Source organism: Rutilus rutilus, assembly GCF_951802725.1.
Source record: "Rutilus rutilus genome assembly, chromosome: 3".
NCBI lineage: Eukaryota > Metazoa > Chordata > Actinopteri > Cypriniformes > Leuciscidae > Rutilus > Rutilus rutilus.
This window is the reverse complement of record NC_140211.1, coordinates 53,631,110-53,658,708: the sequence shown is the minus strand read 5'-3', so window position 1 is coordinate 53,658,708 and position 27,599 is coordinate 53,631,110. Positions and strand designations below refer to the sequence as shown.

The following is a 27,599-nucleotide window of genomic DNA, read 5'->3' as shown; positions in this document are numbered from 1 at the left end:
TTGTTTAAAACATGCTGTTATCGCCACGTTTTCAATAAGCTTTATAAACAGCAAACTGAATGAGGTGCGACATTTCGCTGGTTAATGAAACGAACTGAAAAACACGAGGTGGTGATAAAACGCGATAAATCTCACAGAAAGGTCCAATGAATGAACGAAAAAGACTTATCCCTGCTTACGTTACTCCCAAACTGTAGTTTCTTCGTTTACTAAAGCTTTGCGATCAAGTTGACTGAGTCATTTAAAACGACACCGGTTCAAAACATTCGAATCGTTCAGGAATCGATTCGCGAAAACCACAGGCGTCACTTCCCTGTGAATGCTGGGATAGCAATGGCGGCCTACTGTACACATTGTTGACGTTAACCGCTATGCTATTTCACTTAATGATTTTTTTATTTTATCATTCAGTACATAGCTTTTATTATACAGTGTAGAGCAGTTTAGAGGAACCTATCGTTTCGAAGGTAAACCCGTTTTTTTTTTCTTATAAATGAGTAGTACCACAGCGCTGCTTTTGCATTAACAAATTTGAGAGATTTATCATGTAAGTTACATCAATGACCGCGGTTTAATCAGCTTCATTCTAATTAACGTACATATCGACAATACAGCGGCAGTGCTGGTTTTATTATCAAAATGCTATATGATCAGTTCAGTTGTTAATGTTTTCTGACCTTTCAGCAAACTTACCGTGGCAACCAAAATACTATTGTTACTACAGTTATTGGTGATATTTTAAGGCGCACCCCAAACGTTAAACATTAAATTGAATCCTTAATTATGTTGCGATCCCCTTTAAAATGATAGGTAGTTAAACAAATATCTCCCTATCGTTCATTGTTGTTGTGACAGTGGTGGCCATCATGGCTAATGCTAAGAACTACATTTTTATTTGAACAATAATAGCTGTAGTAACTGGTATTGTGGTAGAAACAGTGCCAGAAATGACTTTTTTTAGTGGCAAGTGGCAAAACCTACCCGTTGTATTGTTTAGGGTTTATTTATGTAACAAGATTTTTTTTTTTTTATGTAACAAGTTAGCTAACAGTTAAACATGTCCATTTTCCATTTTTTACTTATTATTAGTTCCATGTACTCCTATTAATCACATATTCGATATTGTATCAGCATGTGTTTACTTGACTTCTAACACAAAGTCTGTGTATTTTTGGTCCTCGTGAGTAACCTTTGACAATGGCTTTTTAGATACACCAGAAATCCATCAGCTGAGTGCTGTGATCGACACCTCAGCAGAGATGGAAGAGATGGAAGATGATTCCTCCCTGCATCGACTAGAAGGCAGTGACCCCAGTGTGCAGGTCGGGGGGCTGATAGTGAAGAAGAAGATCGCTTCAACAGAACAACACGTGTTCAGAGCACCCGCTCCACGCACCTCGCTCCTGGGCCTGGATCTGCTGGCCGCCCAGAAACGCAAGGAACGTGAGGGGAAGGAAGGGCTGGACGATCAACCCAAGAAATCCAAGGTGTCGTCCTACAGGGACTGGGAGGAGGGAAAAAGCGATTCAGGGTCTGATGATGAAACTGAAGAGGATGGCGAGAGCAGGAATGGGAAAAAAGAAAGGTGGGTTGTTCTTCAAGAAAATTAGGTAACACTTTCTTGTTACATCTGTACTTACTTACTATAGTAATAATAGTAAATTATGCATAAAATGCAACTAAACCAAACCCTAATGCTAACATTATAGTAAGTTCATGTAGTACCGAACTTCATGTAGTAATCAATGTAATACTTAACAAAGACACCTTAAAATAAAGTGTAACCAAAAATGATTTGTGCCACGTAGACCGAGTCTGTAATCACGAAACATCTCAAGGCTAAAAGTAGCTCCTGACTTGCCGGTTTAGGAGAAACTCTTAAAAATTAGGGATGCACTGATTTTTTTGGCCGATACCGATAATTCTTTGAAAGCCGATAACCGATATATTGTAATTTTTATATATTTTTTGAGAGCCTGATTACAAAAAAAAAAGTCTCACCATTAAAAGACATGTCCCAAGCACACAATTATAATGTTTTTATTATAATTTTATGTAGCCCATGTGACAGACTTGCGCTGCACACCGTATTTTCCTTTTTGAAGTGATTTCAATCATATTTCAAGTGATTCAAAACCATCATGTTGAACAGTGCACATCTGAAGTGTCTCAGCCGAACGAAATAATCCATTTATCGGCTTTAATATATATCAGCCAAATTTTCAAAACCGATATGGTGGCCGATATATCATGCATCCCTATTAAAAATAATGGCGTGTCATTCCTAATTTTAGAACTCCTACATTTTTGCTCTAAGAGTATTTCACAAAGCATTTTAGTGCTAAAACCAGCCCCTTACAATCCTTTACACATATATTTTTTTAATTGAAATGCAGATATGCTTATGTACAGCTGGCTGAGCTGTAGTCTGGGTTTTTATAAAAGGTGTTTATTGAGTTTGAACTGGTTTTGAGCAGCTTTTTATTTTTGTAACACAGACATAATCATACTGTGTGGGTGAAAAGATTTTGTGAAGCTGTTTTATAATCGTTGTCATTTAGGAATAAGATCACATGGGCGTTTGAATTGAGATTGTGAGCTTTTAATGATTATTCATGCAGCTCTACTTTTGGATATTATATTATTATTTCTGTAATCTTTTTTCTTTATTATCTAGATTCTAGAACATTCCTGATACCTTCCGTCTTAAATATCAAGGCCACAAGCAAATTAATAAATGCTATGCGTCATGAGTTTACTGTTTTTTTTTGTGCCTTTACAGGAAGTACCGTGTCACTGGCTCAGAAACTCCGTCAAACCCAGGAGGGGTTAGTGAGGAGTTTAAGCTGAAAAATCAACAGAGGGAAAAAGACAGACGTGAACATGGGGTTTATGCATCCTCCAAAGAAGACAAGAGCAGAGACAAAGACAGATCCAGAGACAAGGACAGAGACAACGACCGCTTCCGTGACAGAGACAGAAGAAAAGACAGAGGTAAGTCAGGTGGTCTCTCTTCGCCTGTGAGATCTCAGCACAGAAGTTCAGGCTCTGATCATGGTTTTATGGGCTGTGTGCAGAAGAGCGGGACGGCTGCCGCAACCGTGGACCCAGCAGCAGTCGCTCTGAGCGCGGTGAAGGCAGCGTGAGGAGTGAACGCTCTCAGAGGGACGGCTCGTCCGAACGAATGAGTCGTGGTACTCGACGTGATGAGCCAGATTCACCCCGCAACAGAACCAAAGGTCAGTGTTATTGTTTTAACAATACTGAATGTCAGTTGTCATTACATTTCCTGTGTTATTTGTTCCGGAGATTGACCCAAGTAGAACCTTTCTTTCTGTGTATTATGTATGCATTCCTAACCTTAAAGGGAAAGATCACGCAAAAATGAAAATTCTGTCATTAATTACTCATCCTCATGTTGTTCCAAACATGCAAGACACACAAATGAAGATCTTTTTGATGAAATCTGAGAGCTTTCAGTCCCTCCAGTTGACAGCTACTCGACTACCACTTTGATGCTTCAGAAAGTTCATAAAGAGAAAGTTCAGTTGTGGTAAACGGAAGCTCAAGCATCTTCGGTTGACGTGCGAGAACCAATGAGGTTCATTCTCGCGTTACGCATCACGTTTGAGCTTCTGCAAGAACCAATGAGGTTTGTTCTTGTGCGTCAAGCAGGTTCGGTTGAGCTTCTGTTTATTTCCGCTGATCAATGTTTAAATGTGAATAAAAACCTAAAAGTCTCAAATTCAGAAAATTTGGGCTAAACCGCTCAATTCATATGAATTAGTTTTACGATCTCTTTATGAACTTTTTGAAGCGTCAAAGTGGTAGTTGCGTAGCTGTCAATGGAGGGACAGAAAGCTCTCAGATTTCATCAAAAAGATCTTCATTTGTGTTCTGAAGATGAACGAAAGTCTTACTGGTTTTGAATGACATGAGGGTGAGTAATTAATGACACTCACCTTTGAACTATAACCTACTATTGAAACCAGAAGGAAATGATAGGTTGAGAAGAATGTTGTTGCATCCCTCAAACCCGACCCTGGTTTTACCCTAACTAGTGATTTACTAGTGATTAATAAAAAAAAAACACTGAAATCACAGTAGGGCTAAAGGCCTCATTATACTTCTGCGTCGGACCTACGCCGGAGCCTATACGCCGTAGGCAACGTGTTGGTTTTAATTTATACTTCTGTGTCGTTGTCCGCGTTGACGCGCACCTAGGGAGCATGTGAAACCCCGAGGGAGGGGTTCTGGCAGACCAATCACAGCGCTTGTGTCCGCGTAGAATAGACGCGTTGTTACATTTTTGGAGAGGTGCACGTCAGGGTACGCCGTAGGGTACGCGCGCTACACACAGCCTACGACGTAGCTACGGCGGCAGTTCGACGCAGAAGTATAAATAGGCCTTAAGTGCGATTATCAAATCCAAAAGCCTGCGGTTTAATTAAATAAATATGCGCTGCGTGTTTTAGAGTGAAGCGCAGCACTGTTTTACACGCAAGCAGATCATGATCCGCTATCTTCAGTGTTTCGGAGCGGCTCAGTTCGCAGTAAATGCTGCTCCACATGAAACATAAAACAGTTTTTTATGTAGTATTTTTTTGTTTTATTTAATTTAATAATAATAGTAATAATAATTATTTATTATTATCATCATTTTAAAGCCGTATTGATTTATAGCCACACATTTTGGGCCAAATTGCAAAATACAAACAAGCACGGCAAACCTTTATTTTATTTTATTATTATTACATTTTAAATCGCAGTTCACAGTTTTATCAGAAAAATGGCAATTATAGTTTTTTTCACCCTAAATCGTGCAGGCCTAACCTTAGCTATAAACATATAAACCTAAACAAATCTGAGTTAATAGTGTTAACATGTTATTTCCCCTCTACACTGTTCATTACGGCATAAGGTGCTTCGACACTGTTGTGTACGGCACGGTGTGCTGGTGAGCACATTGATATGCAAGTGACGGTGATGGTTGTGGTATGAAACTTTGCCGTGCACGGAGTTTAAAACGTCGTGTTTATTTTGAGTAACAGATAGCAATGCTGTTTCAGGACCAACAAGTGTTAAGTGTGTTTCATATGTCCACGCAGGCTTGGTCACTCCGTCACGCTCCAGCTGGGATGAAGATGACAGTGGATATTCCAGCTCACGTCACTCACACTGGGAGAGCCCGTCTCCTGCCCCCTCGCACCGGGAGACTGACCGCTCCGAGCGCAGCCATCGCTCAGTCCGGGACAGTGAGAGGAGAGACAGGTGTGACTCACTTCCTCAAAGCCTCAGTGATCAATGTGCGGTTGAAGGTTGTTTGTGGTGACATGGTTTGTGTTGGTCAGAAGGAATGTTAATAGATGTTTCCTTGTCACTTTTGTTGTTCAGGTCAAGTAAACCTCAATATCCGGCAGATACTCCTCTACCAACCCCATCATATAAGTACAACGAGTGGGCCAATGACAGGAAGCATCTTGGCTCCACTCCACGCCTGTCCAGAGGAAAAGGTAAAGACACCCCTTACAAGGTCTTTATGTGGAGAATGTGGTACAATTTGGACCTTTTAACTCAAATTTGAACATTTTAGATTTATCAGATTTTTTTTTTTATGCGTTTGTTTGTTTTACTGTTTATTACCATTTGATTATTAATATTTTTCCTATTTTATGTTATTATATATTTTATAATCTTTTTTTCATTATTTTTACCTAGAGTATTTCTAATAGCTCCCATCTTAATACCAAGAACACATATTAAGGAAACTTTTGTGTTTATTTTTATTTATATATTTTTGGAAGAAATTGATAAATTTATTCCACAAGGATGCATTCAATTGATCAAAAAATTATAGTAATTTACACATTTACATTCCATGTTACAAAATGCTGTTGTTTTGAACCTTTTCATCAAAGAAAAAACACTTTTCACACAAACGGCACATTTTCAACTAATATTGATAATAATAAATGTTTCATGAGCATCAAATCAGCATATCAGAATGATTTCTGAAGGATCATGTGACACTGAAGACTGGAGTAATGAGGCTGAAAATTCAGCTTTGATCACAGGAATAAGTTACATTTTAAAATATATTAAAACTGGAAACAGTTCATTTAATTGTAATAATTTATCACAATATTTACAATACTGTTTCACAATTTTCACGATACTGTTTTTACTATATTTTGATCAAATAAATGCAGCCTTGGTGAACAGACTCTTTCAAAAACTAAAAAATCGTACCGACCCCAAACCTTTGAACTGTAGTGTATGTACAGCGTCTATAGTGCTGTATTTATATGGCTTCTTGTTTTGTAGGAGATAAAAGGGAGGATAGAGAGGACGGCATCCTGTTTAATGATGAAGATGAGAAGGAACAGTGGGAGGAAGATCAGAGGGTGAGTGCTCTTTAAAGTCAGCAGGAAATCAGAATTCACCCCTTTTACATCCTTCAGATTCTTAATATATGTTCCTGGTCTTAATGTGCGTCACTTATTGACGCATGCTATTCCAATGTTATCAAAGTGTAATAACTAGATCCATCTTTGAATTGATTTTCCATTTCCACTGAAATGTGATGTGATGTCACTGATGTATAGGCCAAATGGCTTATTGGAAAATAATAAACAATAGCCAAATATCTATCGAGTCATTGTTTTAGCAAAGTCACATTCAAAACTCTGACTCCATTCTGGTTAATAATGCCCACTATTCATAATTCAAACAACTTCTTATTAAATATTCGGTTACATTTCATATTAAGGTACTGAATAATATTAATTAACATGCTATGTTTAGCTGCTTTTAATTATACATAATTTACTGTTATTACTGTATAGAAGGTACATGTAACTTGTATAATATATATATATATTTTAATTACACTATACAGCAAATCTCTTAATTGTTATATCATCAAAAAATGTTAAATATATTATTGCCCAGTGATATATTAAAATGTATTAAATATAAAAGTATATAGTAAATATTAAATATAGTATGTCCTACTTTATCTGTAACCATACAGTATACTAACAGAAAGTAATATATGCTAAACAGTCTTGCTTATGTCATCACAATGTGCAAACTATCGCACAGCTTTATATATAAATATATATATATATAATGTATGTGTGTGTTTAACTACATACTGTATACTCACGCAGGGTGAAATATACAATATAGCATATCTCAACTACTTGATTACTTGATAAATGTGACTATAAGGCATGAAAATATGAAGATATTCTAAACATTAACCTGGATATTTTCTGTAAAGCTGCTTTGAAGCATAAATTTGACTTGACTTGACCTAAAACAAAGTGTTATCAATATCCTGTTTCATTTATTAATCCATCATATAGAAAGTAAAATGGGCTTCGGGTTTTATTTCATGTTCACGTTGGGATTTTGTCAAGTACTAACTAACTGTCGTGTCCAAACAGCAAGCTGATCGAGACTGGTACATGATGGATGAAGGTTATGATGAGTTTCACAACCCACTGACGTCCACTTCAGAAGAATATGTGAAGAAGAGGGAGCAGATCCTACAGAAGCAGACCCAGAAACGCATCTCAGCGCAGAAGCGGCAAATCAATGAGGTACCAGTAACACATCCTCACCCGTCTGCACTGTTCAGGGTCAAACGTTTGGAAGAATTAAGATGTCACTTTGAAAGAAGTCTCTCATGCTCACCAAGGTTGCATTCATTTGATGAAATATACAGTAAAAACAGCAATTCTGTGAAATATTTGTACAATTTGAAATAATTTAATAAATACATTTGATAAAAAACTATTATTCATCAAGGATGCATTACATTGATTCAAGTGACAGGTAAGACATTTATAATGTAATTTTTTTTTTTATTTCAAATACATGATGTTCATTTGAACTTTATATTCAACAAAGAATCCTGAAAAAACATGTATCACGGTTTCCGCAAAAATATTAAGCAGCAAAAACTGTTTTCAACATTGATCAAATTTAGAACCATTATTAATAATTGAGCACCAAAAATAATTAATAACTGAGCAGCAAATCCTCATATTAGAATGAGTCCTGAAGGATCATGTGACACTGAAGACTGGAGTTTGCTTGACAGTAATAAATTAGCCTACATTTTAAAATAGAAAACAGTTATTTTAAAATGCAATAATATTTCACAATATTGCTGTTTTTACTGTATTTTTGATCAAATAAATTCAGTCTCGGTGAACATGGTCAGCCTTTGTTATTTACTTTTTGTTGTTAAAAATAAGAACTAAGAAGCAAATTACAAACAATAGCATAAAACACTGCATAGTCTTCTCTGTATGAATTAAAAATAAACGGATTCTTATTAAAGATACGAGTAGTGAGTGATTTTCACCTCGTCTTTTGTTGTTTGATTGACATTAATGACACAGACAGCAGCAGGTAGCCTATATTAGGCTGCTGTCACTTTAAGAGCCGTGACACACGGCCTGTCTGTGTCAGTGAGCGTCTGTTGGGATAGTTTTTGCAGTGTGTTCCACACTGGGGTCACGTCGATGGCAGTTCACTTGATTCGGCATGTTAAATTGGCAGTTCAGCTTAGCTAACGAGTCAGTGCATGAGAATAAAAGCAAGCAAAGAAGTCAAGACGGCACATACAGAAGGCTGTTATAATTTTACGTCATCTTGCATAAGAATTTGAATGCACAAATATTTTCATAATAACATGAGCAGCCTGGAATGAAGAAAGGGATCAGCATGATTGATATTCAAATTGGTAAGCAAGCGCTGCTTTGTTTGCCGTCTATATATCTGCAGTTCTAGTTTGGTTTTTGCTTTTTGAATGACGAATATAGACTATAGAAACACTAATAATATACCTGCTGATATAGACAGTTATTTCCTCACACACAGGAGCAGAACACACTTGCTATTGGCAGTCAGCTGTAGTCTTTAAGAGCAGCTTTTTGGCCGAGATGCAGCCGTCGTGAGGCGTCAATAGAGTCATCTTTCAGCGCTACTAGTTCTGTGACGTCAGCTTGGTGTGTCAGTCTTAAGACCGAATGCACGGATCTAATATACTGATACACATCCGGTGTTCACCCCGCTGTTTGCTCACATGTGTGTTTCACTCCAGGATAACGAACGCTGGGAAACCAACCGCATGCTCACCAGTGGAGTGGTTCAGCGCTTGGAGGTGGACGAGGACTTTGAGGAAGACAACGCGACCAGAGTCCACCTACTTGTCCATAACCTTGTGCCACCCTTCCTGGATGGGAGGATTGTCTTCACTAAGCAGGTACAGACGTCTCTATGCATGGATGTGCTTATTTGGTGAGTCGCCAAACTTGCGAGTCTTTAATTGATGATTGTACGTTTGTCCTGCGATTCCAGCCAGAGCCGGTCATTCCAGTGAAAGACGCAACCTCAGACATGGCCATCATCTCCCGCAAGGGGAGTCAGCTGGTCAGACGACACCGAGAGCAGAAAGAGAGGAAGAAGGTGCATATCTGGTTTTTATTGTTTAATTTGGACTCCACTCTTACTCCAGGACAGTAGTGTAGATGTAATTGTTGTTGTGTTTGGTTCTTCCACTTGACAGGCACAACACAAACACTGGGAGCTCGCTGGCACCAAACTGGGTGACATCATGGGCATCAAGAAATCAGAGGATGAGGGAAAAGATGGAAAAGCTGTTGGAGAAGATGGAAATGTGGATTACAGGTAGATTTTGTGTCTCACAATGTGTGTGTGTGTGTGTGTATATATATATATACACCTTTAGTGATTCATTTGCCCACTATATTGCTTTGATTTATCCGTGCTCTCGTCATTTTCTGATTAAAATAAAAATATAACAGAATTGAATATTTCACAGTATATCTGTCAGGGGACAAATCTCTAGATTCATTCACTTTTGTAGATAATTGGTTGTGATCCAATTATGATACCTTGATGCATTTCAAAGTATTAGAAGTATGACATATTCAAAGTATGACTTGTGTTGTATAAACGACCGTTCAAAGGTTTGGGGTCAATAATATATGTTTTGGAAATAAATTCATACTTAAATTCAGCGAGGATGCATTAAATTGATCTAAAATGACAATGAAGACATTTAGAATACATATAATACATTTACAAAAAATTTGTTTCAATAAATCCTTTTCTATTAAACTTTATATTCATCAAAGAACCCTGAAAAAATCTGTCATGGTTTCCATAAAAGTATTAAGCAGCACAATTGTTTACAACATTGATATTAATAATACATGTTTCTTGAGCAGCAAAACATATATTAAAATTATTTATGAAGGATTATGTGAAACTGAAGACTGGAGTAGTGATGCTGAAAATTCAACTTTGCATCACAGGAATATATTACATTTTAAAATATATTTAGATAGAAAAGTTATCCTAAATTGGAATAATATTTCACAATATTTCTGTTTTTACTGTATTTTTGATCAAATAAATGTGTCTTTGGTGAGAATAAGAGACTTCTTTCAAAAACAAAATCTTTTAAAAAGTATTGTAGATATTTTTTCTTTATGTGTGTGTGTGTGTGTGTATATATATATATATATATATATATATATATATATATATATATATATATATATATATATATACACACATATATACACATATATACACACACACACACTCCCCTTGGCACATTTCGGCATGTTTAAATTCTTTCCACAGAATTTTGTAGTCTGTAGATTCTTTCTGGGCCTCTTCATATTTCTTATCTTCCATCTTTTCAGAGCGGAGCAGAAGTTTGCTGACCACATGAGGGAGAAGAATGAAGCGAGCAGTGAGTTTTCTAAGAAGAAGACTCTATTAGAGCAGAGACAGTATCTGCCCATCTTTGCTGTCCGCCAGGAGCTTCTCAACATCATCAGGTCTGGGTGACACTCCAATCAATTCACTTACATCAGCTTCCTTACACAAGCTAACACTAAACGTGTCTGCCCACCCGGCATGCTGATGTTTTCTTTGTGTTGTGTATCTTCTCTGGCAGGGATAACAATATTGTGATTGTGGTGGGGGAAACGGGCAGTGGTAAGACGACTCAGCTGACGCAGTATCTTCATGAGGACGGTTACACCGGCTATGGCATGGTGGGCTGCACACAGCCTCGCAGAGTGGCAGCCATGAGCGTGGCCAAGAGAGTCAGCGAAGAAATGAACAGTAACCTGGGAGAAGAGGTTGGTGCCCAACATCTTGTGTGCTTGGAGCAATTTTCTGTCCATGTGCTTGACAAAAGATATGGATTTTAAGGGACATACTGCCACCTGGTGGATTTGAGGTGACTTGTATGTTATGTATTTTGCCCTAAAGAGATTATCAGGGTTATTATTGTTAACAAAAACTAAACCAAAACATAAAAAACATAAAAAAAAGTGTTAATTGAAATTAAAATAAAAAATGCCCAAAAGGTCTGCACTCTAAGAATACTTAATTTGTTACAAACAGGAGATAAAGAATTATACAAACGTTTCGTCTCTGTGCCTTTGTCAGTAGTTACTTGAAAAAATATATGAAAAACCTTTAAATAAAGTTACATTCATTTAAGTTTAAGTACTAAAATAACTGACATAAAAATTAAAAACTATATTTGTAATGTATCTATGTATGTGTGTTTGTTTGTGTGTGTGTGTATATATATATATATATATATATATATATACAGTCGTGCTCAGAATTAATCATACCCCTGGAAAATATTATCAAAAATGGCTGTAAAAAATAAATCTGCATCGTTTATCCTTTTGATCTTTCATTCAAAAAATTGGCAAAAATCTAACCTTTCATTCAAGTAAAAGAATTGAAAGTGGGGGGAAATCACATTATGAAATAAATGTTTTTCTCCAAAACACGTTGGCCACAATTATTGATACCCCTAGAATTTTTTACGAATAAAGTATCTCTGAAGTATATTCCCATTAATATTTACCTTTTTTTTTTTTTTGCACACCAAGGTGACTAGGAACATGAAATTGTCCAGCTATGACTTCTTGTTTCACAGGAGTTTATATATGAGGAAACACAAAGGCCAAATTCCCTTAATCATCCATCACAATGAGTAAAACCAAAGAATATAGTTCTGATGTGCAGCAAAAGATTGTTGAGCATCACAAAATAGAAAGTGGCTGTAAGAAAATAGCTAAAGAATTGAAAATCCCCATTTTGACCATCAGGGCAATAATTAAGAAGTTAATTTTCAACTAAATCTTTCCAGGTTGGTTATGCCATCCGTTTTGAAGACTGCACATCAGAGAAGACCGTAATAAAATACATGACGGACGGGATTCTTCTGAGGGAATCTCTGCGGGAGTCAGACTTGGACCACTATAGCGCTGTCATCATGGACGAGGCCCATGAGCGCTCCCTCAACACTGACGTGCTCTTCGGGCTGCTCCGAGAGGTGAGCCACGTCTCCTCACACACTTACACATGAACCCAGGAGAATTGTATTGCATACTGTTTTCACCCTAGTGAACTGGTTTTCGTACACCAATTTGATGTACATGTACATTTAAAGAGTGCTGTAAATCAACATGCACCAATGCTACATTTTTCTAAATGTCATAATCATTTGTTAACAAACAAGTATTCATTACTTCAGTGAGCTCATTGTTTCTGCCTTAAATGATCACATTGTTTAAATTAATAAATTTTTAGTTAACTGTGATACTTTTATTCTGAAATGTATATCTTGAACAGTTACCTCTAAATTGTAATGTGGACTCATGCATTTTCTGTAACGCTGCTTTGAAATGATATGTATTGTGAAAAGCGCTACACAAATAAATGTGAATTGAATACTGTTGAGTTTAGATGTTGATACTGATGAGTCACTCTCTCCCTTCTTCCTTTATTTTGGATTATTTAGGTGGTGTCTAGACGCTCAGACTTGAAGCTCATTGTCACATCTGCCACCATGGACTCTGACAAATTTGCGGCATTCTTCGGCAATGTTCCTATTTTCCACATTCCCGGCAGAACGTTCCCTGTGGATATCTTGTTCAGCAAGGTGAGGTGTTAATAGCATCTTTAGTTAAAGCTGGTTGGTGTGCTATAGACTGACGCTGAGTGCTTGTGTGATTCAGACTCCTCAGGAGGACTATGTGGAGGCGTCTGTGAAACAGGCCTTACAGATTCATCTCAGCGGGATGGGGGGTGACATCCTCATCTTCATGCCTGGTCAGGAGGACATTGAGGTGAGGAGATTCTAGTTGTGCAGAAGATGTTATGAATGGAATCGCAATTTATACACTATTGATATTATATAAACGCTGCCATTCAAAAATGTGGGGTCTCTTATGCTCACCAAGGCTGCTTTTATTGGATATATTATTAACATTTCAAAATAACTGTTTTCTATTTGAATATATTTTAAAATGCAACTTATTCATGTGATGGCAAAGCTAAATTTTATCACCTGATTCTAATATGCTGATTTGCTGCTCAAGAAATATTTCTTATTATCAATGTTGAAAACATCCCATCAGTAAAGCCAATGAAAACTAGCGGGCTGGCAGAGAATGGGCCCAGGACAGTGTGACAGGTTTAATGCATCCTTAATAAATAAAAGTATTAATTTCTTTTAATATATTACTTGCCTCAAACTTTTGAATGGTGGTGTGTCACGGTTTCTACAAAAATATGACGCAGCACAACTATTTTCAACACTGATAATATTGTTTCTTGAGCATAAAATCAGCATATTATAATGATTTCTGAAGGATCATATGACACTGAAGACTGGAGTAATGATGCTGAAAATTCAGGAATAAATTAAGTTTTAAAATATATTCAAATAGAAAAGTTATTTTATAATATTTCACAATATTACTGCAGCCTTAGTGAACATTATAGATTTGAAAGTTAAAAAGACAAAAAAGACAAAAAAAATTAAGAAATCTTATACACACACACACACACACACACACACACACACACACACACACACACACACACACACACACACACACACACACACACACACACACACACACACACACCTACACACACACACCTATATACAATCAAAGCAAAAAGTATTCAGACACCAGATATATTGTTTTATTAGTGGGTGCAGGACACTATAGTTAATTTATGTAAGTGAGAATAGCAAAATAAAGTAAACTGTGACATATTATACCCAAAAATTCTTCATACAGTGACTACCAGTCAAATTTATTAATATTTGGGACCAAAAAATTATTCAGACACTTTAAACTGACCATGTTTTGCTTAAGTGTTTTTTCTTTAATTGCTAATGCGACCTTTTTACACCACAGACTGAACACAGTTAAGCATTGCTTGGTAATTGGTTGACCTAAATTGGTATTGTCTAATTGTGTACTTAAATTTAACAGCTGACAGCTATTCAACCTAATGTATTTGTCAGACAGTCAAACAGACGGATGGACAAAACCAGTGAAATATCAACTGGTTTGATAACTCTTGAGTTCTTGTCATATTTTATTACCATTTTCTAAACTATAACAAATAAACTGTGATAATGTGAGAAATGTTTTAGGTGTCTGAATACATTTTGGTTTGAATATATATATATATATATATATATATATATATATATATATAGATAGATAGATAGATAGATAGATAGATAGATAGATATAGATATTCAAGAAAAAACAGATATTCCAAGAAATCTGACTCCAATTGGCATATATATATATATATATATATATATATATATATATATATATATATATATATATATATATATGCCAGAAATATACCAGAAATATGCAAGAAACATACAGATTTCTTGGAATATAAGAAGTTTGAGGTTAGTTCGAAATATATTGTTTGGTCAGTTTGTGCTGTCTAATGATGCATCGTACAACACACATGATGTCTGTGTTCCTGCAGGTGACATCAGATCAGATTGTGGAGCGATTGGAGGATCTAGAGAACGCTCCGGCTCTGGCAGTGCTGCCCATCTACTCCCAGCTGCCCTCTGACCTGCAGGCCAAGATCTTCCAGAAGGTAAACATCTGTCTCTGTTGGACACAGGAAGATCCTGATCATGAGACGTTTGTGAACTAAACCTGTGTGTTTACGGACAGGCTCCTGATGGAGTGAGGAAGTGTATTGTTGCTACGAACATCGCTGAGACGTCTCTGACAGTGGACGGCATCATGTTTGTGGTGGATTCTGGTTACTGCAAACTGAAGGTAAATTAAACTGCTATGAATGAGCAGTCTTTAATAGAGGAGTTGCACATCTGATGCTAACAGCAGTATTACTTTGTGTTGTTTAGGTGTTCAACCCTCGCATTGGCATGGATGCTCTGCAGGTGTACCCCATCAGTCAAGCCAATGCAAACCAGCGGGCTGGCAGAGCCGGCAGAACAGGCCCAGGACAGTGTTACAGGTAAGATCAGTCAGTGCCTCCCTCAATGCCCAACATCAAAAAAGACCATCCAAAAACATCATGATATGTGACCCTGGATCACAAAACCAGTCACAAGTCGCACGGGTATATTTGTGGCAATAGCCAACAAAACTTTGTACGGGTCAAAATTATGGACTTTTCTTTTATGCCAAGAATATATATATATATATGTGTGTGACCCTGGACCACAAAATATATAGTATATATATATATACTTGTTTATCCATATTTAGACACAATGTATCACTCTCTCTCATTTCAATGATTTCACCATGATTTTGTCATTGTATGTTCTACTTTTTAGGTATGACCAGATTCATTTTCGATTTGCAAACAAATCATTCTTTGCCATCACAGGAATAAGTTCCATTTTAAAATATATTCAGATAGATAACAATTATTTTTAATTGTAATAATATTTTACAATATTACAGTTTTTACTGCATTTTTAATAAAAAAATGCATTAAGAATATAATAAAAAAAAGTATTATTCCAAATTTTTGACCGATAGTGTATTTTACTACAAAAATAAAATATAAAATGCTATGCAGTGCCTTTTTGTTATTTCAAAAGACAGAGATGCTTCAAAGCAGGCTGGAAGTTGAAGTCGTGCTGAAATGGAAGTAGCGACAGATCTTTTCTTCCATATTGTGTTGTACATCTGAGTGTAACAGATTATCGAAAAAGAAACACTGTAGGGCCGGGCTTGGTTCTATACAGTGGTTGGTGATGTGTTTATTTAAAAGTGGAGGCAGATGAACGTGAGCTTGTAAGGGGTGGAGTTTAAGCACATCAACTGATTGGAGAAGTCCTGCGAAATTCACCAGAGAGAAAGTCTGTCATTTCACCAGAAGATCGACAATATTACCATAATTTGATGAAAAATTACAAGGTCAAAAAAACAAACATGCACGGATACATATTTATTTCATGCCGACTTTAAGGTGAGACAGACTTGAGTGATTAATCAGTTTTTTGTTCCGGTACATTGAAATGAATCATCCAAAGGAAGTGAATCATTCAGGTGTCTCTGTGGTGTTAATACAGGCAGATGAACAGTGTGTTCATGAGCTTTATTCTTTTTTTTTTTTGCTCACTCTTTTCTGAAACCTCAATCAGTGAGGCTGGGCGACTGCAGGAGGGGGACGGGACGGTAATCTTAAGAGGATTTAACGTAGTTTATTTTTTGTTTACACCTCTGAGGATTTGATACAAAGGCTCCTGTGGGCTTTTTTGACTGTGACCTTTTTCAAATCTGCACAGCCCCAAAGATGCGATGACACACTGTCTCGCTGTTTCACTGTCACACAAGGGATTGTTGTGCCTCACTGTGAGTGTTTCTGGTTGCTTGTGAAAGTGTGTGGCTCATGTCGGATTAGTTGCATGCATCCTTTACCAAACATCTGTGCATCAAGAATCAATTCTGTTCAGCCAGACGCTTTGTAATGTGGCCAAGAGCTGTGTGTGTGTGTGTGTGTGTGTGTGTGATGAATGCATAACTCAAAAGCTCTGGCTGTGATTGCGGCACAAGAGCCAGAAGGACAGATATACATAAATGCATATGCTGTACTACAGAGCTTCCCAGAGTTCCTTCTTCACGCCATCTTCTGAGGGATTACCGATTTTGTTGAATAGTTTTCTCAGATCTGTCTCTATGGAGCAGCAAGGAGAGCTGTGATATTTTAAGATCCTCAGAGGTAGCTTGGAAATGACTCATTGTTAAGAGCTTCCCTCTAGCTCTTCTAAAGGTTGGAGGTAGAAAACTTTTTCATTAATGTGCTGCATGCATATGTCATGTATACGTCTTTATTTGTACCTTTAGCATTGAATGTTCTATTGAATGATCTATCTTGCCCGATTCTCTTTTATGTATTCCATGACTTTTGCATGGCATTTAATTAATCAAACTGGTGCAGTGAAGCAAATCACTGCCAGTCAAAATGCCGAAATGGCTTCGGATGCCACGATGCCATCAAGCGGTATCTCTGGTCGTAATCAGTCCTTCACTGACCAATCAGCGTTCATTAGCAGAATGCTAGCGTGTTATGGGCAACAACTCAACTTGTAAGAAATCGAAAGGACATAAGTACTTGTTCATTCAACTTTCGACCTATAACCCATGTTGAACTTGCAAAACCTCCAATCAAATCTGAGATTTCTCAACGGCAATCGGGTGAAAGAGACAAATTTAGCCGTCTAGCCCCATAGACTCCCATTCATTTTGCACTCATGGGCGATCGCCCCCAGTGGAATTCTGGTGGAACTACAACCAAAGTTCGGTACAATAGGACTTAATAGGGAGTTAATAGAGAGTACGCTCTCCGTAGACGGGCTCTGCTATGCCCTAATAATATGTACTGTTTTTAAGGTTAAAAATACATTCTTTTGAGTGTGTAGCAGAAGAGTAGGCAATTGCGTCTTTAACAGACCGTAAAGAAGATTTTTAGCTGAAACCGTGGTCCTTGGTGATTCGTATAATGCAAGTCAATGGCTACCGTCACTTTAAGAGTTGAAAAATACATACAGGCAAGACAAAATCAATACCCGTGGCTCCTGATGATCCATTGAGGTCTTATGAAGCGAAACGATCGGTCTGTGCAAGAAACTGAACATTATTTAAAACCGTATAATACCTGTAATCCACAGCCTCAGCAAACGGTCCTGAACGCGTTCATGGTAGTCGAGCGCAAGCTTCTTGTTGCGTAATGACGTATGCTGAGAAAAATGTAGAAAATAGTATCTCCAGTCTGATATAGGAATATTTTAGTGTTATTTTAGTATTATTTATATACTATTATAGTATTCTATAGTATACTATTAATTTCAGCTGTAATTTTAATTTATTGTAAGTTTTTGTATTTTTATTTTTTTTGTCAATTTTATTGTTATTATTTTTTTATATTTCTATTTAGTTTTAGTTCGTTTTTATTTCAGTTTTAGGAAATTTAGTACTTCAACTTAAAAAAAAAAAAAAAGTTCCCTTGGCAAGTTTAAGTTTGATTGAACAAGGATAACTGCGAGTCTAGTTATGGTTTTGGAAATCTAACTGATCCATCTCTTTTCATATCCAAATATTACGCAGCGTTCTCTGCAGTGTGTTAGCACCCTAACAAGGAATACACTGGATTTTCCGCTCGCCACTGTATCACATTGTGTCAGGGTGGGACATATAGATGTAATGTTTACTGAAAATGAATGGATCTTTCTTTACATTATGTCTGTTCATTTCAGGTTATACACTCAGAGTGCCTACAAGAATGAAATGCTCACCACCACTATCCCAGAGATCCAGCGCACTAACCTGGCCAATGTTGTGCTGCTGCTCAAGTCACTGGGAGTGCAAGACCTTCTGCTCTTCCACTTCATGGATCCCCCACCTGAAGACAACATGCTGAACTCCATGTACCAGCTGTGGATCTTGGGAGCTCTTGACAACACAGGTGAGACCACTGAGGCAGCATAGGACCACGTCAATCTCTCTCTCTTTTTAGTTTTTTGTTCCTTCTGGCACTTTTTTTCATATGAAAAAGTAGAGAGTGAATCTGGTCTTTAGAGTTGAACTGTGTGAACTATTAGATGGTATCAGGAATGATCAAATAACGTGTACATTTATAATGTAGTAGTTTTTTTCCAGTCAAAAAGTCTTCAGTATGCCGTGGAAGGTCACATCCATAATGGGAAACCATTATGTTTATTCTACAAAACTGTATTTTTAATATTTTTTTTTCTCTGTATCATCTACAATTGCAATGTACATGATATAGAGCTTTTAAAAATACTTTTATTTTGGACGTTGTTTAAAGCAGCGTTTCTCAACCTGCGGGTCGCGACCCAAAAGTGGCTTTGAGTGGGTCGTGGAGTGCGTAGTCTAAGAAACGACAACAACAAACGTAATTCTCAATGTTTTTCTGATGCGAAACTTTCATTTTGAAAGACGTGCATGAAAGCTGTTGACTCTTCTGTCAGACGCAGTTTAAGTAAAGAGTGCCTGAGAGAAAAACGTGCTGACCTAATTCAGTATCTGCTGTCAGATGAGACGATGTCAGGAATCATCTTATTTTTCTAACTTGTCACAAAATTAAAAGTCTCTCACCTCAGAAAACAAACTTTCCTGAGCTTAAAATCACTTCACAATATCCTGTTTCTTTTACTGCGGTTTAGTTTATGGGGGAGGCACTTCCAGTTTTGGTGAAGTTCCACTCAAAAACACAGAAACAAATCATTTCAAATCATAAAGTTGCGCTACAAATAATCCTCATCCGTCTGTTTGACTGAAAGAGCTGTAAAATTTCTAGAGAATACCGTAACGCTTGGTATTTTAATGTGATGTGGTATAAGAATATCTAGGCAAGAGCTCATTTTTTTTCTCCGTTTATTTTCTTTTTGCTGTAACAGTGAGAAAAAGAGTATTTAAACGGTTAGTGTCTTGAGGACTGTTCCACAGGTTTGTTAATGGTTATTTGAACAAGCATGAAAACCATTGTTCAAACCCTTTCCAAGAAAGATCTTTAAAGCTTGTTTGTTTTGCTGAGTATATATTCACTCGCCAGTGTTTGGCTATATCAGTGTTTAAAGATAACGGATGGTAGTGACATTATTTTTATTTTAGGAAAAATCTCTTGAGTGTAACTTGCATTCTAGTTGAGTAGACTTAAGCTTGTGAAGTGCTGCAGTGAAGTATTAAGGTCTTACGCAAAGTTCAGCTGTAGCAACTGAAGTAAAACTGTCTGTGTGACCAGAGAGGGATCTCAATCTCATTTCCTGCGTATCTCTCAGGGGTTTGTGGGGGATTTGACTATGTGGAGCGCTTTTCCCTCTAGCTCTCGTCTCGTGTTAACAGCAGATTATTTCTGATTAAGGCTTACCTGCCCAAATATCTTCTCTGCTTTTCACGGCGCTCTCTCACTAATCTTCTTAGTCTGTCATGTAATCTTTGAAATCTGAGCTTCTGAAAAGTTTGATCAGAATCTCAAAGTGGAGTCATTTTCCCACCATCAGCACTTTGGAAAGAGGTGCTTTCTAATCCCTTTTGACTTTTGCCTGTGTTTGAGGATGCTTTCTTCTCGTCTCTGTCTCAAGGCGCTCTGACGCCCACCGGGCGGCTCATGGTGGAGTTTCCCCTGGATCCGGCTCTGTCCAAAATGCTGATCGTGTCCTGTGACATGGCCTGCAGCGCTGACATTCTTATCATCGTCTCCATGTTGTCAGTGCCATCTATCTTCTACAGACCAAAGGTACGTTAACTACAACCTACTTACAAGCATTCTGTACATGCGGGTTCAGTTTTTCGAAGTGCTCAAACTGCCGTTGCTCGTCTAGGGTCGAGAGGAGGAGAGTGACCAGGTGAGAGAGAAGTTCTCTGTGCCTGAGAGTGATCACCTGACCTACCTCAACGTTTACCTGCAGTGGAAGAACAACAATTACTCCAGCATCTGGTGTAACGATCACTTCATCCACACCAAAGCCATGCGTAAGGTATGTCAACCTGAGGTCGTCACCCTCAACCAATCAGATTCATGAATTCCATGACATGTTATTTTAAATTTCCCCTGAAGTACACTTACAATAGTCAGAATTTGAATTTGCATGAAAAATGGTCAAAGTCTTGGACCATTACAGCTAATGTGCATATTCTTTGCTGCTGTACCTTTAAGACTTCTATGTAAATATTCCCTTTGCATGGGAAATGTGTTGTAATATAAGTTGCCTCTGTCCCATCTTGAAGTTTTTTCTTTCATACATTCATTATTTATTTAATCAAGGACAATGCACATTAATAATACATATGATTAATGCAAAATGTGCTGGAAATTTAAACCTTTATAAATGTGTATAAATATAAATATTCACAATTTATATTGTAATCAACCAAAATTTCTAAATGCAAAATTAAGCATGCTTTTTCTTTTATTAGACATTGCACTAAATAATGTGTGTGTGCGTCACAGGTGCGTGAGGTTCGATCTCAGCTCAAAGACATCATGGTGCAGCAGAAAATGAACCTGATCTCCAGCGGCTCTGACTGGGATGTGATCAGGAAGTGCATCTGTGCTGCGTACTTTCACCAGGCTGCTAAATTAAAGGTTAACAGCTACTTTGCATTTTTGGCAATGCAATGATTCAATTTCATCAAGTAACACCTGAAGTGTCTTCATGCCTTGTATTTGTGTGTTTAGGGAATCGGGGAGTATGTGAATGTGAGAACTGGGATGCCCTGCCATCTGCACCCCACCAGCGCTCTGTTCGGGATGGGTTACACCCCTGACTACATCATCTACCATGAACTGGTCATGACCACAAAGGTACTTCTTCCTCCTCAATGTGAAGTGACATAATGCGTATGAGACGTGATGCAAGTTTTAATTTAGCTTGCAACATTTTCTGATCCTGTTCCTCTATTTTCCTCTGATTATTTCCTGTTGCTTTTCCACTGTTGTATTTATAAACTATTTGTATTTATGGTTACACTTTATTTTAAGGTATCCTTGTTTCAGCGCAATTCTAGTTGAGTAGTACCTATTCTAGTACTGAGTAATATTAAATAACATGTACTTACAATAGGTTTGGTTTAGGGTTAGTTGCATGTAATTATGCATAATTTTTAGTTATTACTATAGTAAATACATGTAACTTGTAACAAGGACACTGTAAAATAAAGTGTTATATATATATATATATATATATATATATATATATATATGTGCTGTAAAACTAATTAATCACACATTTTCTGCAATTAATCGCAAATAATAAAAACTAACATTAAAGTTTTTAATATAATTTTATATATTGTAATAATTTCACATTTAATCTCCAAATTAACGTAGAAACAACATAAACAAAATTGTAATGCCATCTTTTTATGAAAGAAGGCCAGTATCACAGATACCATTCCGTTACTGATGTCTCTATGAAATGTATTATTATAATTTTTTTTAAATTGGCCATTACTTGTATGCATTCAGCATTACGATATAATTGAAAGCTATCATTTTTAACATTTATTAGGTTTTAAATAATATAACAATTTTTAATTTAAGTGCACTTAAAACAATCTTCACATAAACCCATTATAATAATAAATGTCACATTTCCGTGTGCGCTTTAACATATCAGAGCTCAATTTTTTCTATTGGCCCAGTCAGACTGGTTCAGATTTTGACTTGCCCTGTCAAAATGCACAAAGTTATTGTTTTCGTTGTTTTGACCCATGTAACCTTGTAAACAGTGCTTTTTTAGGTAGTCTAACAGGTAGGATATATACAGAAATTGAATAAAGTTATCAAACACTTCACAGTCTTCACTGCATAAATTATAAATTAAATATAGATCCTTCTTAAAGCCACAAACGTTATTCAGTCAAGAGCAGTGGGTGAATTCATTTCTCTGTCTTTTGTTCTTTGATTATCCTTGACAACAGACGGCAGCAGGATTATTAGGCTGCCGTCACTTTAAGACCTGACACACATGATGTGGATCTGATACACATTTTCTCATAACTCTTTACGTTCATTTAAGACTTAATTTAACTCATTTAAGACTGTGCTTGCGAGCATTTTGGCATAATTGTGTGTTTTTGTCTGTACCAATATAGCAGTACATGGTAATAAACATGTTAAAAACATGCTTTTTAGTGATTAAAATGTATTGAATTGAATGAATCAATTAAACATTTTGAATTGATTTGTTAACAGGCCGAACAAACTGATTTGCATAAACTTCCATACTGTCACCCCCCCCCCCCCCCCCCCATCTAAAAAAAAAAAAAAAAAACCTCCATGATATTCACTATAATCAAATATTATTCAGTATATTGTGAATATTATATCCCAGAGCCCTGGTGAAGAGTTATTTAATGACACGCATGTGTGTTTGTGTTTCAGGAGTACATGCAGTGTGTGACGGCAGTGGACGGCGAGTGGCTGGCTGAGCTTGGGCCCATGTTCTACAGTATCAAACATGCAAACAAGAGCAGACAGGTGAGAAACATCCTTCCTCAATATCACAGATTCAGCGCTTCCGGTACATATTCGCCTCTATTTTTACATTTATTCATTTAGCTGACGCTTTTATCCAAAGCGACTTACAATTGTTATATATGTCAGAGGTCGCACGCCTCTGGAGCAACTAGGGGTTAAGTGTCTTGCTCAGGGACACATTGGTGTCTCACAGTGGATTTGAACCCGGGTCTCTCACGGGTCTCTCACACCAAAGGCATGTGTCTTATCCATTGCGCCACACCACCCCTATTTTGGTCTCGCTCACTTCTGGTCCCTCTTGCAGGAGAACCGAAGGAGAGCCAAGGAGGAGATCACCATCATGGAGGAGGAGATGTCCCTTGCACAACAACAGATCCTGGCACGGAAAGAGGAGCAGGACAGGAAGAACAACCTGGGCAGCGTCAGGTACTTTAGCAATCACAAATACTGCTGTCACTTCCTGCTCACACTCATGAAATCTGAATCATCCTATTTAGTAGGAAGCCATCAAACGGCTGCCGTGCTGAAATACTAATGTCGCAATTTTTGGGAAGACTATTATCCCCCTCACACCCTCCTCATCTCTTTCCTCACCTAGCGTCTCCTTGTCTTCTCCGTGATGAGCTTTTCTCACCTCCCGTCTCCACAGGAGAGAAAAAGAAATAATATTGACTCCTGCCTGACCCCCATTACTGTAGCAATTTAAATTGTACCGCCTCGGACGGGGAAGAGAGAGACAGACGCTAATTTTTCAAACTAATCCGGGAAATTAATTTTACACACACCTGTCAGCTCCACAAAAGCGGGGAATGTGTCCTGTAAAATAACACTTCATTAATTAATCAGGACTTTTTATCTCTCGTATCAAAGCCTTCGGCTGACTGTCCGCTTGATGGACGTCCTGACAATAATCACATTAAAAGTGGGGATTAGACTTTTGATTTGCATGATGGGGAGATGGATAATTAAGGTGCCGGCCTCCCTCTTGGGTTCTGATGCCTTCATGGGGTTTTAAATAAGCTGATAGGAAAACACTGTCTGATCTAAGATAAGATCACAGCTCATCTCGTCTCACCTGACCTCAATCCTCCCGGACCCACAGGTCACTTAGAGGACATTTTACATTTCATCTAAAGAAAATGCTTTGAAAATCAGTGCCATATCCACCTTACTTTTCAATGCGGAAATAAGCTAGTTTTCTGGTAACACTTTACAATAAGGTTCATTAGCATGAACTAGTAATGAACTGCACTTATACAGCATTTAGTAATCTTTGTTAATGTTAATTTCAGCATTTACTAATAATTTATTAAAAACTTGTTAACATTAGTTAATGCACTGTGAACTAACATGAACAGCTTTATTTTAATTAACTAACATTAACAAAGATTAACAAATACAGTAACAAATGTATTGCTCATGGTTAGTTCATGTTAGTTAATACATTAACTAATGTTAACTAATGAACATTATTGTAAAGTGTTACCAGTTTTTGTGAATGTGCAAGGCTTCCGATTCATTAGCCACTATAGGGAAATAGTGCGTTTATAATTAAGACAATACATTAAAATAATATGGTAAGAAATACTAGTTTGCTGTATCAAGCAGCATAACAAGCATATAATAAAAAATAGGTAACACTTTATTTTACAGTGTCCTTGTTACATATGTTACATGTACTTACCATAGTAATAAAAGTAAATTATGCATAATTACTATCCTAACCCTACCCTAACCCTATAGTAAGTACATGTAGTTGCTTAATATTACTCAGTACTTAAATATATACACTGTAACAATGACACCTTAAAATAAAGTGTAACCAAAAAATATAGAATGCAATGCAATACAATGCTGATTGAGAGATGAACATATAAATGGTCCTCAAAAGCCTGATGGATCATATTTGATACTCACATTTGTTCATGATGTATGGATAATCAGGTAAGCATAAGTTGCTTAGGTCCAGTAAGTGTTCATCTTGAAATATTACTAAAAATATAAAAGTTGTTCTTACGTTTACTTTATATAAATAATGAAAGATTTCACAGCAAAAAGACACGCAAACCACGTTTTTCAGAATGATACTAAAAAGGCCTTTTACTAGCTAAAAAAAGTATAAACTGTCAATCAGATGACACCAGGCATGTAGTAGATTGTGTACAACAGGTTTTTTCAGCAAAGTTTTGATCATATTTAGAGGCCTTTGAAATTTGTGTAATTTCTCTTGTCAAACTCAAATCTCAGACTTAAGGTCTTCCAAAAAGGTCCGAAATTGTCGACCGAAATTTTCACGCGTTAAAAAATCGACACGACCTCAAGTTGCGTCAATCACGTTTACACACTGCCTCTGAAAATTTCGTTCTTTGTGAAAAAAAATCGGATCAGGTTCGATTTTCTGCGTTTTTCGTAGCAGGCGTTTTGACAAATCAGAGCGGTTCAATGACGAATACGAAAAAACTTGTATGAAAATTTTGGATTCAGTGTGCAAAGACCTTTAGATTTGAAGGAGAGATTCATGCAATATTAATGATGTCTTAATAATAACGTCTAAATTCAATTGCGAATTGTGGCAGAGAGTGTAAATGTGAATCAGAGGATGTACAAATCTAGTTAATTGGAATGTTTGATTAAATAAAGGTCTAAAATGGCTAAATGTTGAGCAGGGGGCATCAGAAAGTGAACTGATGGAGGTGTGTGTGTGTGTGTGGAGCTGGAGGGTCACGGCCTGATGGATGTGTGTGAGGAGGAGAGCGCTGTGCACGGCTGTAATTAAAGATGATACATCGCCCTGTCAGCTACATCAGACCCGTGTCCCGCAGGTCCCCACAGACACAAACTGGCCTTTCCTCGCTGTCTGTTCTTCTCATTTAACCTTAGAGCAAATCGCACAACTTCTGATGCATGGCACATTTACAGTCACATACACAACCTTTCTATTTAAATCAACATCTTGTAATAAAAATGTCTTTTCATCATTTTCAATCAGGTCGATCAAGATCTGCACCCCAGGAAGAAAAGAAGAAGCGCCTATGACTCCGAAACGGACACCGGCCCGATTTGGCTTATAGTATCAATAATTTCACCCGCATAATATTGCAAATATGATGTTATTATGTTCAGTTGCTGTTTTCAGTGTAATTTTTTTTAAATATGATCATCATAGTGTTTGTCGCATGCAGCTTCCAGGTTTGGCCAGCAGTAGGAGCAATTGTATAAGGAGAAAATTTCCAGTCATCATCTCTTCCTCTCAGACAAAGTGTATTTTATTTTTTTTCTTTTGGACTGTCTGGACTGAGACAAAAAAAAGAAAGGAAAAAAGGTGGATGCTTGCACGGTTGCACAGCACCTGATCTTACATCGATTCAATTCTTAAATTCAAAAACCAGACACCTTCGTCATTCTTAGTTTTGAAGGCACTTGAACTAAAGAAAACAATCTTTATTTGACATAAGTATACTTAGCCCAACAACAGGTTTTTTTTTTTTTTATGTTTGAAGTGTTTGTATAAAACAGAGCCGCCAAATTTATTCATGCGCTTCTGTAATATTCACTTTACCCTGGAATCGTAATTCGCATCCTCTCATATTTCGGCTTGTGAAATGCAGCAGTTGTATCATTCTTTCAGAGAACACAAGAGCGTCCATGAATATTAACTTCCTGTACTTTGATAGGTTAATCCCCTGTGGATGAAGCATGTCTTTGTTATTCTGACAAAAAACATTGCTAGAATATTTCATCATACTGCTGGAATCAACACTGACCAGGCGGCGGTCAAACCCTGTGTCGTCTTTGATGCAATTGGGCTGCAAGTCATTGAACAGATCTACTGTGTACTGACAGAGATAACAGGCCTCTGCTGAGAATCCACAAAAAAACACATGATCAACTGCTTTCCACTGAGGGTCATTTCGCTTGCTTTCTGATTTTCAGGCCTCTGCTGTTCTGTTTGTATTTCCGGAAGCTTTGAAATAGTTTGTTGAACTTCATTAGTGTACAGCATATCTGTATATTGTGTTTCTTTCTTCTTCTTTTTTTTTTTGTATGATTTAGATATGCAGAAGTCAAAACATGTCTAGACTCTGGCAAATTATGTTTTCGCTGGAAAATAGGAATAACCATATTTTTGAAAATGTAAAATTCATTCTGTGATTCAATTTTATGGTTTTATCTTCAAGATTAAAGAAGTGAACACAGCG

General features: G+C 37.1%; 1 protein-coding gene across 2 annotated transcripts; it reads left to right on the top strand.

Moving 5' to 3' along the window:
- The first annotated feature begins 291 nt into the window (after positions 1–291).
- Positions 292–27,599, top strand: dhx38 (DEAH (Asp-Glu-Ala-His) box polypeptide 38). Of its 2 annotated transcripts, none has more exons than XM_084405772.1 (27): positions 292–467; positions 1,210–1,585; positions 2,783–2,994; positions 3,078–3,239; positions 5,109–5,271; positions 5,395–5,513; positions 6,325–6,404; positions 7,452–7,607; positions 9,119–9,280; positions 9,376–9,483; positions 9,584–9,705; positions 10,752–10,889; positions 11,009–11,195; positions 12,230–12,415; positions 12,884–13,024; positions 13,101–13,211; positions 14,896–15,012; positions 15,093–15,200; positions 15,287–15,399; positions 18,653–18,861; positions 20,501–20,655; positions 20,741–20,896; positions 21,370–21,504; positions 21,598–21,723; positions 23,305–23,400; positions 23,705–23,826; positions 26,390–27,599. In XM_084405772.1, exons 2-27 carry the CDS (start codon positions 1,260–1,262, stop codon positions 26,469–26,471), a joined length of 3,792 nt encoding a protein of 1,263 aa, XP_084261898.1. In that variant the 5' UTR covers positions 292–467; positions 1,210–1,259; the 3' UTR covers positions 26,472–27,599. The 2 variants fall into 2 exon arrangements, with proteins under 2 accessions (XP_084261898.1, XP_084261899.1); XM_084405773.1 differs by having other exon boundaries at positions 313–547.